Source organism: Lygodium microphyllum, chromosome 5 (genome assembly GCF_053477565.2).
Source record: "Lygodium microphyllum isolate KBCC chromosome 5, Lygodium_microphyllum_v1.1.10, whole genome shotgun sequence".
Lineage (NCBI taxonomy): Eukaryota > Viridiplantae > Streptophyta > Polypodiopsida > Schizaeales > Lygodiaceae > Lygodium > Lygodium microphyllum.
Window position 1 is genome coordinate 104215242 of NC_141139.1, and position 18450 is coordinate 104233691.

The 18450-nt window shown below is 42.1% G+C and overlaps 1 protein-coding gene across 7 annotated transcripts in view; it reads left to right on the forward strand.

Moving 5' to 3' along the window:
• The window catches only part of LOC148036231 (cilia- and flagella-associated protein 100-like), a 209341-nt gene extending 195811 nt beyond the window's left edge, over positions 1 to 13530 (forward strand). For all 7 annotated transcript variants that reach the window (XM_087678227.1, XM_087678225.1, XM_087678231.1 and 4 more), the window contains one exon: positions 13080 to 13530. In XM_087678227.1, coding sequence (XP_087534353.1) covers positions 13080 to 13214 — 135 coding nt within the window. In that variant the 3' untranslated portion in view covers positions 13215 to 13530. The remainder of the gene's footprint in view (positions 1 to 13079) is intronic.
• Positions 13531 to 18450: the final 4920 nt, after the last annotated feature.

The following is an 18450-nucleotide window of genomic DNA, read 5'->3' on the forward strand; positions in this document are numbered from 1 at the left end:
TGGCCAGAGAGTGAAACAATATTTTCCCCAATTAGCGCAGCTAGGAAGCCACACTGATCTGTGCAACTTGAGAAAGCTGGCATACAAGAGGTTTGAATGGTTGTGCAAATATAAATGCTACCACAGCCATGCAAAAGAATCAAGTGGCCGTGAAATGTAACCGTTATAAGAAAAGATTGATTAACCATAGTGATTTTTCTTGAGAGCTTAGTTATTTGGTTTCTGATTTAACTAGGGGTTAGCCAAAAGGTTTTTCTCTGGTTATAGGTACACAATCCTATCAAGAAAACAACTCTACATTTACCCTAAATGTCTGGACTCAATCTCTTTCATAGTTCAAGGTGTCAGGCATTAATGATCCCTTAATCATGTCTCTTAAATCTTTGGTGGGATGGAACATGCATGTTCATGTCTTACGAAGCTCCTATATCTTTGAAAATGTGAAAGTGACAAAAAAAGGTTGGAGTAATGGTGCCACAAGGTTGGTCTGGCTGCAATATCTGTTACATGTGGTGCGGTAAGATCTACTCCATCATGTTGAGGTTAGTTATCTCAATGGAACCTCCTATGATGTGTGATGATGGATTGGATCTATCAGCGATAAGGATTGTGGGGCTGTCTCAGAGGAGCTTTGAGGTGTCTCACTCTACCCAGGGCCATGACTTGCTTGAAGGTAACCCCTCTTGACAATGGCCTAGACCAGCCTAGAGGAGCTATCTCCTGTCAGAAAATGGAGAGGGTGCTGGTATTGGTACTTGCCCTGGAAAAGAAGTCAATCAAGGCTCTCTATTTGGGTTGGTTCAATGGTGGTGCTGTCATGTCTCTCAAAAGGGCCTCCCTTCGTTGCTCGAGCTTTGATAGGAATAGCCCCAAACATCTTGTTTCCTCAAGCTCCCTATTCTTGTGTAGGGATCCAAAATCCTCCCTAAAGAGGCAAGTGGTCTTCACTACCTTGGATTATGAGCTTAGCCATAATCCAAGGATACAGCCATAATCCAAGGCTTTGTCTCTATACTTCTCCATTCAAAGACTCAACTGATGCTCAAGGATACAGCCATAGATCTAGGCTAGGTTGTGCCCAACCATGACAGTCTGATAATTGTTAGGCATCATAGGGTCTTTGATCTTGATAAGTGCCACAATTGTGCTTTTTGACTAGCTCCTAGAAAGTTCTCCCAAATGGCTCTATTAAACAAGTATGCCAAGAACGAAGCCATTGTGTCCTTGGTATACAAAAATTGCTCAGCCACTAGGGTATCTTGGTCTTGAGTCTTGTTGGTGTTGAAATTATCAATGCCCTTCAGAACCATGCATGAGGTGCTTTACTCCTGCCATAGTCACCAGTCTAGGGTTTACTTTTGCCATATTCACCAACACTGTCTGATTCTAGGAGTTGCAGTTTGATATGGACTGAATTGGAGAAATGGATGGACAGCATTGCCATTGCCAAGATTAGAGGATTCATCTCCTGGTTGGATTGGGCTTCTGTGCATCTAGAGGGTTTGTAAAACCCTTAGCCAATAAGCCCCATCACATAGTGAAATAGAAAATAATGGTTGGTTGTGCAGGCACAGTAAATCTAAGTGGTAGGACAACTTAGTTTCAACTGTGGGAGTCAAACATTCCCTACCAAAGCAAGCTTCTTGTCTAGAGCATTGTATGATTTTCCATGGCATACATTTTTTTGCACCACATGCAATGAGACTTCTCCTCAACCTTTTATTTTTTATCTATTGGTTAGGTAGGTGCATGGGTTTATTTCCTATATGTGCTCTTTTGTAACAAATCGACACAACCGTTATTGAATCTTGGGTAAAATGCCTTTGTTTGCTAACTTACAACCAAATATGCTTGTCTCTTTTAACTTATCTTGGATTGGTGGCATAGCTAAATGACACAAATTGCTTGTCAATCACTAGTATCTAGGTCATACTGGTCATTTTTGGGGATTATTGTTGTGGCAAGGGGGTTCTGTGATTGTAGTATGATTCCTTGTATGAGGTGGCTCCTCCATGGATAGGGATAATCCTCATCCTAGGATATCCCGCATGGGTCTATCTAGCATAGAGAGGCTGAAGCAGCGAGGTAGGGTCCCCTGGTGATGGTGTAGTATCCTTTGTATCTGTAGGATGATGCCTCTTGTGGGCATGTGGACCAGCTAGGCATGAGCAACAGGCTCTGCATCTCTCTGTGGTTGTGTCTATGGTGGTTCCCTGTGGTGGGCAAATTGATGAGGGCTTTGTAGTGGAGGGAGTAATCGATGCTCTGTAGAACTCCATGAGTGCGCATTGGTGTGTGGCTCCGTGTCTTTGCTGCTGGTTTTGTAAGATGTGCACTCTGTGGTGGCATAGCTCCAGTAAGAAGAGCTGGAGACATCTCTGATCTAGGAAATCCATAACCCTAGATAGTAGTCCAAATCCCTCTCTAAACAAGCAATGGAAGCACCCTCCGATCTCATAGTATAAGTAGGGCTCCTCTGTCTCTCGCTCGAGCTGACAAAGTTGGCAAATCCTATCATCCGGCGGGGGGGGGGGGGGGGAGGGGGAGTTTGTGTCATATCTAACTATCTTGATCTGGAGTCGGTGTGAGGATGTATGGAGTTGTCCAATGTGTCGCATTGTACACCATGAGACAAGTGTGCATCCATATATCTCAGGTGGACAACAAAGCAATCGGATGATATGTGTAGAAGATGCTTCTAACAGAAAGCCATCTTCATCCCCAGATCCTTAGTAGGTGTGTGTATTTGAATAGTGTCCATCCAAATGATGCTGTTCAGCTCCTCTCGGCTGAGTTTCAAGTGAGGGCAATCCAACATTTATTGTAGTTGTGGGAGGTGATCCATGTGTAATCCACATAACTGTAACCATGCCTCTGTTTGAGAATACCGTCATTCTGTATCCCCCTATAATGCTAGTTGTCTAGATGACTCCAGTGCGAGTTAGGAGTATCTTTTGGGAGTATCTCTATCTTGGCAAGCTCCAGTGCCTGTCCAGGAAAGTCATCATCTAGAAGAGGGCCTCTGCCACCATGGGTGGTGCTCCCATCGTTTCTTTGATAATCTTATGTGGTACCAAGGACTTGCTTCGAATCATCCATGAAATCATCAGTACTAGGGGTCCCTCCATTAGCTCCCACCCCTCATATATCTGCCCCCCCGCTAGTGCTTGATCCTGTGTGGCTCTTCTCATATGGTAGAGGCTTGATCCCCATATGGGGGCCCCATACAGAAGTGTTGGTGTGACCAAGTGTAGAAGAGCCAAAGCTTTGTCCGAGGCTCCTGAAACTGTATGGGTGCACATCAGCTCTCCATCGACCCTAGAGCCGCATAGCCTTGTGACAATCTATTCTCTATTGCTCTCCTCAAGCATAGTTGAGGGAAACCGGAACAAAAACGGGAACAGGGACATGAACGGGATGATTGAAAGGGCTAGTGTAGGTCCCTTTTTACGTGTAACAAGTTTTATTGAAATGGCTCACGTGATTACGCTTGATCAACACTCAAAATGGCATGTTTGTGACTTTATTATGTTTCTTAAAAGGCTCCAAACCTTCAATTTTTTTACCATAAACATCGCATCCTATTCCATGTAGACATTTTATGTCTCGAAATTTTTAATTTCAATAGTAGCCCTTGTGGAGAATCAGATTTCAACACATGTCATGTGCATATAGTAAGAGATGTATCCAAGTACTTGTTCGTGGAGTTTTTGTATTCCCTCCTCAAGGAGATGTAGCCAGAGATCTTATCCATACATAGTCCAAAGTATCAAAGAGAGAGGAAATCCCTATTGTGGATGAATAAGTGTTGATATACTCTGAGATGTTTGAACTCATCCAATCACACTCATATAGTGTGAGAATTCCCCAGTCGAGCTCTCTTAGTGCTCCCATGTCTTATAACCTGTCTATCAGTACAGCTTGAAGTTTATAAAGAGTATGGTGGAAATTCACAAAGCAACAATAAATCCATCTCCACAAGCTCTCCTTAAAAATTGCTCTTAAGTGTTTGGATATGATCCAATGTAAAGAAGCCTCTTTTAAATCCAGCATGTCCTTGTGCTAGGAGACTCGCTCTCTTTGCACAATGGCTCAGCTCATGCTTTGAGAACGGAGACATATAACCTTGCCAATGCATGACCAACCATAATAGTATTGTAATTAGTAGAGGTAAGGTAGGATCACCGTACTTGAGTATGAGAAAAAATTGTATTAGTGCTTTAGCTCTCTGGAAAGCCATCACATATAGCTGTGTTAAACATATGTGGGAAGTCCTACCACCGTACATGTGGTATGCATCTACTTTGCCACCAAGCTATCATGATCATTTGGGAGGCTTGAGAATAGCCTTTCTAGCCATGCTCTATATTACAGATATATGTCTATGGATAAGGCTCCAATGGAACGAGAGGAGGTTGGCTTGCCATTGGTGTAGGCTGGATGCAAATTGCCTCCATGCATAAGAAGATGAAATGGGTGTGGATGAGCAATGCTCTCCAAAAAGGCAGCAAGCTTCTCTATAGTCTTGCCTCAAGAACAACTAATATAAGTCTCTCTTCAACTGGGCTAAGAAAGCTCTCTTCTTTCGTTGTATAAGGTGGTTAAAAACTACATGTGTATGTCAGTGGTGGTTCATAATGCCACCTCTCTCTATAAATGAGCTTGAGTCTTGTGACACTATCATCAGAATGACCACTTTGAGGTATTAACTCCAGAAAAGCTCTCTATGTAGGCTATGACAATGAAAAAGCTATACTTATTGCTATATATAAAGCCTCACTGAATTAGCATGTAAGCTCAAATAACAAAATGTGGGGGTTGACATCAACTATCTGAAGCTCTCTCTCTTTTTTTTTTTTCGTAAAAGGTAATTGTATTAATTACGAAAAAAGAGTACAAGTTTTCATGATTACAAGATACACTAGGACTCTAAGCCAACGTGTAAGATCCCAGTACTAAGCCACACAAAAGTTACACAATTGATGGCAAAGACCCAGCGGAAATTGCCATATGCCAGGTAAGCAAGTCCTCCCGAGGGAGCAAGTCCGAGTGCCGAATGAGATCTATCTGCCAATGCAAGAGACCTTTAAGCCGGGCAATGTGTTTCGGTACATTAGAGGCGGAATCAAAAAGAAAGGCATTCCGAGTGGTCCAATTGTGCCAGCATCCCCAGAATGTGAAGAAGTGAAACAAGATCTTCATATGCAACTGTGGCGGTGTGGGGTATTTTGGTCGCACAAAAACCCAATCGAAAGAGGTGAGCGAGGACCCCACCACTGTACGCCAAACTTGTGACAAGAGCGACCAGATCCTCTTGGCCAGCGGGCAAGAAATAAATCGTTGCTGGGCTGATTCCACAGTGTTGGTACAGAAGAAACAATTACCATTCAAGATTCGACGCTTGGAAAGGGCCGAGGCAAGAGGAAGACCACCAATCATCACCCGCCAAAGAAAGACCTTGGATTTGAACGGTGTCTTATTCAACCAGCCCTCCATCACCGTTGCCTTCCACCATGACTGAGATTTCCGCAAACCCCATACAGAATTAGCTTTAACAGCCAGCCATTGATGATCTTTCATCAGAAGATGATACACCTGATTAGCAGAGGCCTTTTCCAGACTCAACTGGCCTACAAGGTCCCAGTTCTGCCAGGGGCGATCCACCGCAAGGGCAGGAAAAGGTTGCTTGTCCTGAAGTACCAGCAGAAGCTGCTCCCATAAGTCATGGTAGCCACGCGGGATTCTGAAAAGTCTCCTGGCCGTACGAAACGATGCGAAGACATTACGACTGGCAAGGGTGGCGTCCGCAACTGAAGACGCCCCCAGACGGGCCATGCGGTTAAATTTTGGTCGAAGCTCATGTTTGTCTTCCCACGAAAGTAATCTTGAGACTGCCAACAATTCCAGTTGAAAGGAGTTAGCATGCAAGCGGTCCTCCGCTGGATGCCAACTCGCCTTTTGGAGCACCGCTTTCCAGGAGCCGACCAAATACAATAATAGAGAGGAGGCGGGGCTGGAAAACCGAGAGTCTACATTAAGGACATGCCACCAAGAGCCCCGAATTTGTGTATTGCCATGTCGAAGCCTGTTGTCCTCCAGAAAATAACGGGCTATAATGGTCCAGGGTGATGATCCACGCACATAGCGCGAAAAAGTGACCAATGAAGGGCCAGCATATGAGTTTCAGCATCCAAAATAGCCCCACCACCCAAGCGTTTGGGGGTACATGTATGTGACCACGAAATCCACGAAATACCTACGTGCAATGAATCCTTTTTCCATAACATGAAACGAATAGGGCGAGTGAGAGCCTTCAAAGTAGTAGGAGTCTAGGGCAGCAATGGCAAGAAATATGTGAGCATTGGCAGCATAATTATTTGCGCCACTTTGAGGCGGACATGAAAGGGCCACACTTGCGACTTCCAATACATAAACTTAGGTGCCAGTTTCTGTGAAATCCACTCCAGTAGCTGCTTTGGCCAAACATCAACACCCAACGGGTACCCAAGATGTCTGACAATGGAGCCACGGGGAACAACCTGACCCTGCCAACCCAATGACTGTAAATCCGACTCCGTGCAGCTGAGAATGGCTAATTTGAAGGCATTGATGCGAAGACCCGAAGCATGACCAAAGAGTGTCCAAACATCCAATGCCTTGCGAATGTTGTCCTTGTCTGCACGCAAAATCATAAAGCTATCATCAGCCAAAGATTGGCTAATGAAGTGCTGCCCCAAAGGAAGAGACAATCCGGCTAGCTGATCAGAAGCTGCCACTGAAGATAACATTGAAAGAACCGGGTGAGTCGCCAGGGCAAAGAAGAGAGGACTCAAAAGGCAACCCTGTCTCACCGAGCGTGCAAGGACAAATGGCTCTGTAAACCCACCATTGAGCATAACACGCGAAGAAGCCTCAGCACTGATGGTGTAGATCAATCGGGACATCCGCACACCAAAACCCATAGCGGATATAAGTTCAGCAATGAAAGACCAATCTAAATAGTCAAAGGCCTTTTCCAGATCCAACTGAATCAATACCACTTCTTGGCTAGAGTGCCTTGCATAGTCAATGGCCATTTGCACATTTAAGATATTATCCAGAATGTTGCGTCCCTTAATGAAACCATATTGAAGAGGATGCACAATAGCTGGAAGGTGCTTGTGGAGCCTATTCGCCAGGACTTTGGAAAAGATTTTATACATCGAACCCATCAATGAAATTGGTCTCCACTATTGCAACATTGACGGCGAAGGAACCTTTGGAAGCAATTTGATAAGGCATTCTTTCCATGAGGAAGGCATGACCCCGGTTTCCCAAACCTGCTGAAACATAGCCACCAATGGCTTCACCAGTTGGGTAGCCGAGCACTCAAAGAATTCATTGGTGAGGCCATCCCAGCCAGGGCTTTTATCCTTGGGCAGATGTAACAAAACATCCATAACCTCCTCCTCACAAATATCTGCCTCCAAGGTAGCTCGCATATCAAGTGGAAGCTGATGGCGGACCAGATCATAGAAAACTGAACGTGCATACGTAACCTGGTCAGAAGGCGACGAAGAAGAACCAAGAAGATCCCGAAAATAATTCCTGCACATATCGACAATGGTGTGTGGATCAGTAACCATGCGACCTTATGAATCCTAAAGTCTGGTCATATTTTCTCGAGCAGGAGAAGCATGCAAGGCGCGAAAGAACTTATGAGTCTGGCAAGCATTATCTTGCAAATTGTCAATCAAATTGTGTAATTTGGCCTCTGATAGGATTTCAACTGAAATTCTTTGATAAGATCGGCCAAACACTGCGCCAGTGATAATAGAAAATCATCATCTGGAGTATCCACCAGAAGCGAATGAACTAAAGCCAGTAAGCCTTCCGCTGCACGGCGATGCCGCCGACAAAGAGAGGCATGATATATCCCATACTGGCGAGTGACCCGTTGCACATTAGAGACCAGTCGTTCAAAAGAAACTGTGCCCTCAGAGGCAAAGTCCAATAAAAATCTCTCAATCAATTGCTGCATATAGCCCTGAAAGATTGAATGCTTCAAATAAGAAGAGTTGAAATGTAAAGGGAGTCTATCCAACAACTGCATAAAGGGTGCAATAGGTTGTGCCAGTATCTCAAGTTGGAGAGGGAAATGGTCGGACAAATTTATATTGCTGCAATACTTTCATTTCCAGCATCTCAGGAAGAAAGTCATCATCCTGCATGATGTACATTCGGTCCAACCACGACCATGTAGATGCATACTGCGCTGAATGAAAAGTAAACCCTGGAGAGGACGGATGTAACCAAGACCATAGATCTTGCTTAAGAGCCGCAAGAGCAAAGGCATTCCACGCCCGACTTTCCGGAGCATCCATCACCGAATGCCCTGAAGTGGACTGGGAAGAGTCAACACACATATTGAAATCTCCCATCAAGAAACCCCTTCTGCCAAGTGACATGGTGCTCTGCAAAGTCTTCCAAAGATCCCGGCGAGATAAAGGGTCATTCGGAGCATAGAGGCCCAGCAACCATAAGATCTCTCCTTCAAATAAAATTTCAATTACCACAAAGCGGCCCTGCACATCATTTTTAATAAGAATAGGCTGATATGTCTCATGGACAATCATAAGCACTCCAGAATAATGCACAGCATGTGTCCCTGCATAAAATAAGCGAAAACCATGGCAATCCACCACTTTTCCTGCATCACCGTGACTCTTGTGCTCCACCGCACACAAGGCATCCCACTGATTCTCATGCAAGACAGTCCACATGGCATGTTGCTTATGGCGAGAACAAATGCCTCGCACATTTCACGTGGCTATCTTCATATATCTGAAAAAAGAAAAATCAGGAAGGAGGCACCTCTTGCCTCAATTTCACCTTGTCAGCTAGAATGTCAAGGACACCATCATCCAGAAAATCAGCTAAGACTGCAAAAGAATTCGGCCGGCCAGCTTTAGAAGTAGATGGGATATCCACTGTCTTAGGGGTGGCACAGGGATAACGACGATCCCAGGGTGTAATCACATTGCCTTTAGAATCAAATGCCAACTTAGCAGGCGGGCCCTTGGGCCCGTCTGTATATACTTTCCTCATAGACTGATTACGGGGAGCAGAAGGAGCCATAGTACGCGCAACATGCTGTGAAGAGAACATTTCTTTCCTGCGCATATACGTGCGCATTGAATCCTGTGACACAGCAGGCCCAGAATCCGGCAAAGCAGCATCCAACTTCTTACCTTTTTTGGGACGTGCCTCTATCCATTCACTGTTACGAGAATCCAAACCCAAAACCTGTTGTTTACCTTTATCCAAAACACTGGGTGGCTGGGTTTCCTCCTGTGAGGGAGCATCAAGGACCATGTCATCCCTGGGCGGCACAACATGCACATTATCTGAAGACAGTTGCCTCTCTGGGCATTCGGCCATAAAGTGTCCCAATTTACCACACGAAAAGCAGTGTCCCGCAAAGTTACCCCATTTCAAGCGAAAATGTAAAGGATGCATGCCAGAGCAATTAAGGCGCAGCTACGCAGGCCTCTTCCTGGTAGTGTCCCATAACATACACAAACGGTTTCTATTCATTGCCCTTAGGCTTGGGGGGACCAGGACCGTTCCCACTACGGCCATGGCATCCTTTAACAATGGCCAATAAACAGCTGGGCAATTTTCCACCTCAACCCACACCGAGCATTCACGTTGTAGCAGGCGCTGAAAGTCTGCCATAGGGTGCCATGGCACGACATGGACCAAGCGGCGATCAAAGAATAATGGTAATTTGGACAGGAGCTTAGTCCGATGCTTGTCCGAGTTCAGCAATACCTCATAGAAGCCTCGAGGTCCAACAAAAATCTCCTCAACACACTCCCCTTGCAGTAAATGGTGCAACCACTGGCGAATATGGGAAAGCACTGGGATCCTGCCAGTGAAGAAGAGTATAACTGCACGGTCATAAAACACTGAAAAGAGCGCAGGACTGTTTTCGGATCCACCGTTGCCTCCAAAACCTCTTCAGTTCCCGCGTTAGAAAAAGCTTCATGATTATACTGGACATAGTCGCCAAGCAACGTATTGGCAAACTCCAGCAAATGGTCCCAGTCAATTTCCTGGGAATCCACAGAATCAGAGGCCGCCTGAGCATACAAACGATCCTGATGACCGATTATCTCTTCGGGCGTATGCTTGGAGCGTTTACCCGCAAGCTGAAAGTCAGGAGCAGGCGGCATCTCCTCTGTACATGGCACCATATCCTCCGGTTCCTCTGTATCAGAATCCGGACCAAGAGCAGCTACCGTTTGTTCAATAAAAGCCATATCCAGGCCAGCTATGCTTCTCTCTGATCAGAGGCTGGACTGCACCACCCGAATGCAGCAACCGGACTGCAACGGAGAAGAGGACCGACACGCGCAGATAAACCTGGGTGCCGGGCAACGGGTCAACCACAAGTGAGGCCGCAGCCAAGACAAGTCCAGACGGGCGCAGGGATGGACGGCCGGTGCAACGACCGACGAGTGCAGGGGCTGCGCAGATGCGACGACTTGGTCGCTAGGTCACGGGTCCGCCATCGCGCTCTCCGGATCTCTCTCTCTCTCTCTCTCTCTCTCTCTCTCTCTCTCTCTCTCTCTCTCTCTCTCTCTCTCTCTCTCTCTCTCTCCGGAATTGACATCTTTTGTGTTGGTAGCCATGCAAAGGATTTGTTCATGATTAAAGTGGAAGTCCACTATGGATGGATGATATGCAAGCAAGGATAGTTGCAACCCTAATGGGACATGATGAGAGTATGAGATCGTGAATATGATGGAGGGACAAGTTCTCATCCCCTAGTCTCTCTTTCTCTCTCTCTCTCTCTCTCTCTCTCTCTCTCTCTCTCTCTCAGGGATGTATGACTGATATGGATCAGAGATCATTTGGCCGTTTTCTGGGAGAGGCATGGCACATCAGAGAGTAGAGCACACAGCGGGTCCCAGTCAGAGGGGGGCCCACCCAGACGACTATTACACAGTTCTTTCAGACAGACAGAGTAAGAGCTACTGTACCAGCCTCCAGCCAGACCTTCGGGCTCACACTACAGCAGGCTGAGGACCAGCGTACCCGACGCCGCACGAGGATCCGCGGGTTTCGGACCCCACAGCCACACCGACAGGAGATCCGGAGGATTCTTAATCTACATCGACAGCAGACTGAGATCCGACGACACTCGACACATTGGATCTCAGATCTCCAGTTTGCTCTTTCTCCACCGCCGATGTACCACATCCTGCATCCAGGAGGGATCACCTGCTATTAGCGACTTCGACGAGCGACTGCTACTACATCCCAGGATAGTATATCTCCCTGCATCTATTACATATACACAACGCACCACTTTATCATAGCCGACAGTTGTTCCCCTATCACAGCTGACATTTGTTCCCCTTTTGTAGCCATTATCTGGAGTACCAGAGCTACATACGCACATACACATACACGACACTTATCACACTCACAGCACCGTATTTTCAGTTTCCAGTTTTTAGCTTTTCATTCAGCACTTTTATTTGGGATAGCTGGACCTCATCAGTTGTATCACAGTTTGTCTCATAGGCTAGTTTTGGTCTTTAGAAGACGTTAATATAACTTTCTTTCTTTCTTTCTCTCTCTCTCGGGAATTGACATCTTTTGTGTTGGTAGCCATGCAAAGGATTTGTTCATGATTAAAGTGGAAGTCCACTATGGATGGATGATATGCAAGCATGGATAGTTGCAACCCTAATGGGACATGATGAGAGTATGGGATCGTGAATATGATGGAGGGACAAGTTCTCATCCCCTAAGTCATCTCCATCTTGCATGCATAGCATCTCCCCCCTGTGGCAAAGAATGATGCGTGATGGCAAGCCTCGAGAACTCCTATAGGTCCTCATTCAAAATTGTGTGGTGATTGCCCCTTGGGTGGGCTATTTCAGGAGGTCATAAGAAGGAAGTAGCATATAGCAATTTATAGATTGAACTTCTTGCCTTGCATTCACATCCAAATATAACTAGCTTACTCATCTTGGCAAACAACTTAGATCATTACTTACAACTCCTTTCTAAAAGAAATTGCCTTTGTCGCTTGAATCAAGGGACAGTTTTTATATGGAGGCTTCTTATTGGGGGTCTCCCAATAAGGGATATGGGGTGCCCTTGCAAGATCTCCAGTGGTGGATGTCTCTTGTGTAATTCATGTGATGAGAATCTTGATTATCTTTTCATTTCTTACCCCGTTGGTAGATAGGCATGTAGTTTTCTTTCTCAAATATGAACTTTAGTGAAAAGTCAACTTGCAATCCTATATTTTTGGGTTTGTTCACGGCTACTTTACAATTGGAGCATTCTCATCTATTTCGATTTTCCCGTTGGATTGCTCTTTGGCACATCTAGCTAACAAGTAATGCATTTATTTTTATTCGGCCTTGGCTATTTGTGGTCATAGTGTTTGAGAACTGAGTCGCAAGCTAGTTCAATGGGTTTTACTTATTTGATCCTTAGATAGATGGATGAACATCATTCACACTTCTCTAGTCATGTCCACTTCGTGATCCCCTTATCTTATTGTAGCCATGTGTTTTTTGTAGTCTTTTGACTCCATGTGTTAGATATTGGCTTGCAATTTGTTCTTGGGTCTTTGTGACATGAGAAGTGATAATGCAAGGAAGTAGTTTATCACATACATGGTGAAGTTGATTCTAATTCATTTGAAGTGGGCTTTCAATAGGGTTAGACCCTAGGGGTATTCACTAAGTTGTTTTCCTATTACGTTAAATCTATATTTTCTCTAATGGTACCTATGAAAAAAAAGAAGCAACTTCATAGAGGCTAATAATATGGATGTTTCACAAAAGATTGTAGCTCTTTGGATGTACACTTTTTTCATTAATATTAGTATGTCACACATGCATGTATGCCTACTTACTCCCACTCTCACATGTGCATGCGAACATGTGTGCCATCCATACATCACCCACCCACACCAAACCACATGCATGTAGTCTTTAGAATCAATTAATCTTTGATTGAAGTGGATATATAACTTTTATTTCACTCTCAAAGCTTTTGCATTCATGTAGGCTCCTATACCAAGAAAAACAGGCAAACCTGTAATGTTTCGTTCAAGATTATTCAAAAAGAAAAAGATGCAAGTCACGCAAGTCAAGGCTGATGAAGATAAAGAATTAGTTGAATTTCTTGAGCGTGATTATTAGTTTAAAGATTGCTCTAATGAGATCTCTCCTAAAAAGATATTATATAACTTTATTCTTAGTTTCAAGAATATTGAAGAGAATTGATGAGTCTCATATGGTGGTATGGGTGTTCTTCATTTGAAGCTTATTATAATCCAAGAACTTAAAATTGAATGTATGATATATTAGAATCCAAGCATTGGTATATACTTTTGAGATTTAGTGATAGTAATGTTGTTTGTGTTTATCCCTTATTGCAAGGTGGCTAAAGGTAAAGATATGTACTCAAATACAATTGGATGTTCATGATATGTAAATATTAGAGTTGGGCCTTACCATGTAGCATCAAGTTATATGTTTAGATCTAAAGGAAATGGCACCTTGCACTACCATGTGGCATCAAGATAATTTAGTGAGTGGTGAGTGTTAAAGTTTTACATGCGTGAGTTTGGAAGGTAGAAACTTATTTTTTGGAATCTATATCCCATCGTCCATGTGCGACAAGGCTTATTCATGAAACGTTGCAAATTTAGGATTGTAGAATATAGTGTTTCTATCTTGAATAGATATTACATTGTGTATGCACTTTCCATGATCATCCTAACTAGTATAACCTTTTCTCTTTTATATCAATTACCATCGAAATGTATAGTGTTTGTTAGTTTGATTTGATTAATAATGTTTGGGGATCTTGTATCTAGTTGAGTGTATTCTTACTCTTCAAAAATGCTAATATTGTTCCTTTTGCTATAGGCCATATTATGTTTCAATTGTGCATGTGTGTTTTGAAACGTTAGAAAAGTTTATATTAAAACTCAAAGACACATTGGATCTTAAGTCAATGTATCATAGTAATATTGACCATAGTAACATTGACATTAGTGGGATAAGCTTCAAGCAAGAGTACAGGCTTGAGAGAGGACTTAGTTGCAAAATTGAATTAAAGCATAATTAGTGAGAACTAAATAATCATACTTGCATTATAGGCATCAAGGGCAATGTTGAGTTGCTATCTTGATTGCTCTCTTAAGTCAAGTATACCTTGCTTGTGACCATTAGGCTATTTGAGAAAAGTGTCAAGTTTGTATGGAGAGAATGTAAGAATGTAGCTAGACACATTGGTGGATGAGGTTCACCTTAAATAACTAGGGGTTAATGTAAGACTTACAATTGCAAGAGGAAGCCCATAATAGGCCATTTGTTGTGAGTAGATCGGGAACTTTAGGGGTAGAGATATTGAAAGGGATGTTTTAGCATATTAAAGGAGAGCTCACACAGTTGTAATATTTTATTATTTTATATAGAATTCACTACCACCATATATGAGATAATTAGCAATAGTTTAAATAATCCATGAATCCATGTATAAAGAGTTGTGAGTGGATAATAAAATCTTAATCACTTCAATTGTTAATCAGCAACTCAATAGAAATAATTGTAGCCTAAATTGACTATAGTACCAATGATAAAGTCTTTATTTGTCAAGTTGGCCCTTATATGAAAAAGTAACGTTACATTTCCTAGATGGTACCTAGAAAAGATCAATAGTTTAATGGTGTAGCATGATTAAATATTGCCTTGGAATTTATAATCAATTATAGACTGAAATACAATCAAATTTGACTCAATATTGGCCATTAGCAACTTGCATTATAGATCTAGAAAAAGCAATTGGAGTAGTGGAAATGACTTATTAACATGGTTATAGTAAATCATTAATAGTGAATGAGTTTAGGCTTCTCAATTATGTGTCGATAAGCACATAGTGGAATTGCATGTGCACTCAAGGCAAGGGGTAGATCATTATATGTTGATAAATAGATAGTAGAATTACATGTGTAGTCAAGGCAAGGGGTGGATCATTAAGATAAACCATTGTGATTAATGCGAATAAGACCTGAAAGCCAAATGCTAGCCACAAAGCATGCTTAGTATTGCTTCACTTTTAGTGGACGATAAAGAAATGTTCAACCAAAAATGAAAGTGTCCATCATGCAATAGTAACAACCTTACCAATTATGGTTAGAGTGGTTGTCCAGGTGTCATTCTAATTTATAGCCCTTGCAATATAATGTTCTTGGTTGATCTTTAGTATAATAAACATCAACCAAGAAATTCATGTCATTAAGGGTTACAATGAGTAATGCAACCATGGGAACCACTTTGACATATCTCCACCTCCATCAAATTAAGGTGATGATCGGTAGGTATATTAGGAGTACACATTGTAGCATATTGTACAAAGATGTGCCACCATTGATGACGCATTGGCAAGGAAAAAGCAAGGATATGAGCTTTTAATTATAGATGAATGAAGGTAATGAGAGCACAATTGCCCCTTATTATGGGCACGGCAAGTGGTCTTTGAGAGTAAGGAGATTGCTCTCGGGATAACTTAGAGAGGTTAAGGGGAACACATATCATTATAAGAGGATGCCACATGGTATGACATGTACATCAACCCATGGCATGAATGCATGCTAACACATGGCATGTTGAAATGGCGATGACACATGTAATGATGCAAATATCTTCTAGAATCTTCTAGAAACTCCATACAAACATGGTCATCCCATCTTGCATACGAAGCGTCTCTCCTTACTTGAGTGTTCATTACATTACCTCTCCTTCTAGCATTAAGTTTGAAGAGGGGTGGTGGTGTGCTTTTGAGTAGGCCTTGGCTTGGTTCAATGTTGAAGATGAAATTCGCAAACTTATTAGGGGCTCTTTGAAGATGTAAAGCTAGTATCCATTTTCATTTACTTGCATCATAGCTTTTTCAATGGACAAGTTTCATGGATTGGGGAAGTTGGAGACGATATGTAACTAGATTTACTTGGCCAAGAATCTTGAAGGGACCAAGTCATTAATAATCCAATTTCTGGGAGGGGTGAGAAGAAGATAGATCATGCCAAAGAAGCCAAAGTTAATCTCCAAATTTGTATGATGAATGTTGCATGCAAAGCTTATCTTTATTTCTCTTAAGCTTGGTTGATATGTACTTGCAACTCTTTATGAATATCAAAGAGGTATTAAGCTAAATCTGTAGCAATTGGGTTTTTCTCTTGTAATCTTACATGATTGTCTATCCTTGGGTATTTACCATAATTAGCAAAGAATGGTGTGAATTGAGTGGATGCATGGGAGAGATTATTATATGCAAACTCAACAAGGGGTAATAGATCCACCTAATTGTTTTGATGATAATTGATTGTGCATCTAAGGTATTGCTCTAAGACTTGATTGACTCTTTTTGTTTGTACATCATTCTATAGATGATTGGCTAAAGGAAGATTCACTTGTACTCCTAGAAGTTTAAAGAGGCTCCTCCAAAACCTAGGTATAAACTAAGGGCCACAGTCAAAGATAATATCATCCGGTAACCCGTGGTGCCGATATACTTGTTCCAAGTAGAGCTTTGTTGTCCCTTCTCTATTGATCTCTTGTTGGGATAAAGAATGTCATTTTTGCAAATTGATCAACCCCCACCAAGATAGAATCATACCCTTTGGAAGAAGGTAGTTCAATAATGAAGTCCATGGATAAGGATGACCATGGCTTACTTAGAATAGGCAATGGTTGAAGATGGCCATGAGATGGATAACAAGGAACTTTAGCTTGATTGCATGTGTCACAAGAACGCATAATGTCCTTAACTAGTTTCCACATTTGTAGCCACCAAAAATCCCTTGAAACCAACTTGATTGTCTTGCTAATTCCAATATACCTTGTTGAGGGGAGATTATGTCACTTCTTCAATATATCCACTTCTAAAGCATTGGGAGGAATGTAGAGAAGTTCTTTATAATAGAGTAGCCCATCAATGTCCTAAAAATTTCTTTGAGTTTGATCTTGACCTTGATGTAATTGCTTCCTTATGTCCTTGGAGAACGAGTCTTTTATAATTTCTCTCTTGACCTTTGATAAGAATCCAAAGTCTTTTAGGGCTTTGTTGATAATTTCCCTTAACTTTAGGTGCTTAGATTTCAAGATTATTGAATTTTGTTGGTCATGGGCTTCATTTCTTTTGTGCTAGGTAGGATCTTCAAGATAAAGCATCTAGCTTTTCTAGTTGGTTGCCAGGCCTATAGGTAATGACAAAGTCAAATCTAGTTATAAAACCACTCTGTCTTGTATGATGGCAATGATTCAAGACACTAGAAGTCATAAAATATTCCAAATTCTTGCGATTCGTATAGATACTGATGTTATGAGGGGTGCCTTCAAGTAGGTGTCACCAGGTCTTCAAGGAGTCCAAAATAGCTAGAAGTTCTTTATCATGAATTTCATAGTTGATTTCTACAGTATAGGATTTTCTGGAGTAAAGAGCCAGTAGATGAAGTCAATTGTCATCACTGGTCTAGGATAGGATAGCTCCAAGTACAAAATCTGGGGCATTTGTCTCCATGATAAATGGCTTTAATAGATATGCATGGAGGAGAATGGTGTTGAGGTGAAAGCTTGCTTTAATTTTTGAAAGGCTTGTTTAGCCTTTTGATCCCATACAAACTTGTCTTTTCTAGTTAGGTTGGTTAGAGGAATAGCAATGTCAAAGTAATCCTTAATAAAGATTCAATAAAAATTTGCAAATCCCAAAAGCATTGAATATCTTGCATAAATGAAGGAGTCTTCCATTTTAGAATAGTTTGTACCTTCTTAGGCCTTCTCAAAAATGACGTATCCCAAAAACTCAACTTTAGTTTAATATAAATAACACTTATTTAGCTTTGCGTACAAGTCCACTCCTCGCAATTTATTTAGGACTATTTTCTCTAGAAGATAGACCTTTGGTTCTTTTCTATGTTGATCATGAAGGTTGTTAGAGTTGATGGACCTCTGGCTTGAGATTTTTGTTAGCTTATTTGTTTGTGTGACTCTTTGTTTTGTCGTTTTGTAGTTGGTTTTTTTGTGTCTATCTAGCTTAGGAATTGTTTTTGTCATTTTGTTTGTATTTTTTGAGTGGAAAACTTGATAGCCTTGATTGAGATTAGAGTTTTTTTTGGACAAGTTGAAGTTGGATTTTGTTTATGGCTATTGAACATCTTGGAATAGGTATATTTTATTTCCTAGACTTTTGCACATCACACAGATTATGGATTCACGAGCATTTCATGTTGCACTTGTCTAATACACTGCACTTAGGGGTTGTCTCCTGATTTTAAAAAATTGAATGAAGTACAAAGTGTGATATGTGTATTTATTCATTAAGTGTTTCGAAGCATGGAAAACGTTGTGTACAATATATTGCTATTCTACA